The sequence below is a fragment of the Austrofundulus limnaeus genome, unplaced genomic scaffold, assembly GCF_001266775.1.
Source record: "Austrofundulus limnaeus strain Quisiro unplaced genomic scaffold, Austrofundulus_limnaeus-1.0 Scaffold339, whole genome shotgun sequence".
NCBI lineage: Eukaryota > Metazoa > Chordata > Actinopteri > Cyprinodontiformes > Rivulidae > Austrofundulus > Austrofundulus limnaeus.
In genome coordinates this window covers 254,740-255,505 of record NW_013952741.1, presented here as the reverse complement: position 1 = coordinate 255,505, position 766 = coordinate 254,740, and the positions used below count along the sequence as shown (strand labels likewise).

Here is a 766-nt window from a genome sequence, read left to right as displayed (position 1 = left end):
CCTTTCGTGGAGCTGCTATGCAAATGTGTGAATCCAGTGAAACCGACGCGTCTCTTCTGTCAGAGGAAAACTCCAGGCAGCAGCAGAGTTTTGTCCCAACAAGTTGGATCAGTTCTGCCGGTTTGTTGTGAGSAAATGAGGAGCATGTGTGCGGAAGAGTGGCTCAGAGGAGGCACCGGTGCTGTCTGATGGCTGGACATCACACCGCAGCAGGGCAGCTTCTAAACGCTTGTCCCGTGGACCCCAGACCTGATGGAGGGGTCCGAGAGGAGCCGGAGAACCAGAACCTGTGGCCCAGGTGAGACAGAGGCATTTATCTGAGGGAAATGTTCAGTTTCTGTTCTGGTTTAGCTTTTAAACCAGCATGTCTCAGTTCTTGGCTGAAGTTCGCCTGAGCGCACTCAAAGGCGYAAATCTTTTTTGAAGAAGTCCAAACAGTCAGCGAGTAGGTGCTAAGAGAAGCTATAGTTTCTCATCTTTATGTTCTTCCTGTTTTCCATTAATTATTGGTGCAAAAAGCGACATTTGCTGCAAAATCAAGCACTAAAACCAAAACTACATACAGCGGGTAAAATAAGTATTGAACACGTCACCATTTTTCTCAGTAAATATATAGAGGTGCTAATGACATGAAAGTTTCACCAGATGTTGGTAACAACCCAAGTGATCCGTACATAAAAAGAAATCAAACCATAAATGTCCAGAAATGAAGTTATTTGTAATAATGTGGAATGGCACAGGGAAAAAGTATTGAACACATGAAGAA

The 766-nt window shown here is 44.6% G+C and overlaps 1 protein-coding gene across 1 annotated transcript in view; it reads left to right on the top strand.

Annotated features, from left to right (window-relative positions):
- LOC106527736 (solute carrier family 17 member 9) overlaps positions 1 to 766 on the top strand; it is a 15,529-nt gene continuing 14,763 nt past the window's right edge. Inside the window, exon 1 of the mRNA XM_014022724.1 lies at positions 1 to 298. Coding sequence (XP_013878178.1) covers positions 189 to 298 — 110 coding nt within the window. The 5' untranslated portion in view covers positions 1 to 188. The remainder of the gene's footprint in view (positions 299 to 766) is intronic.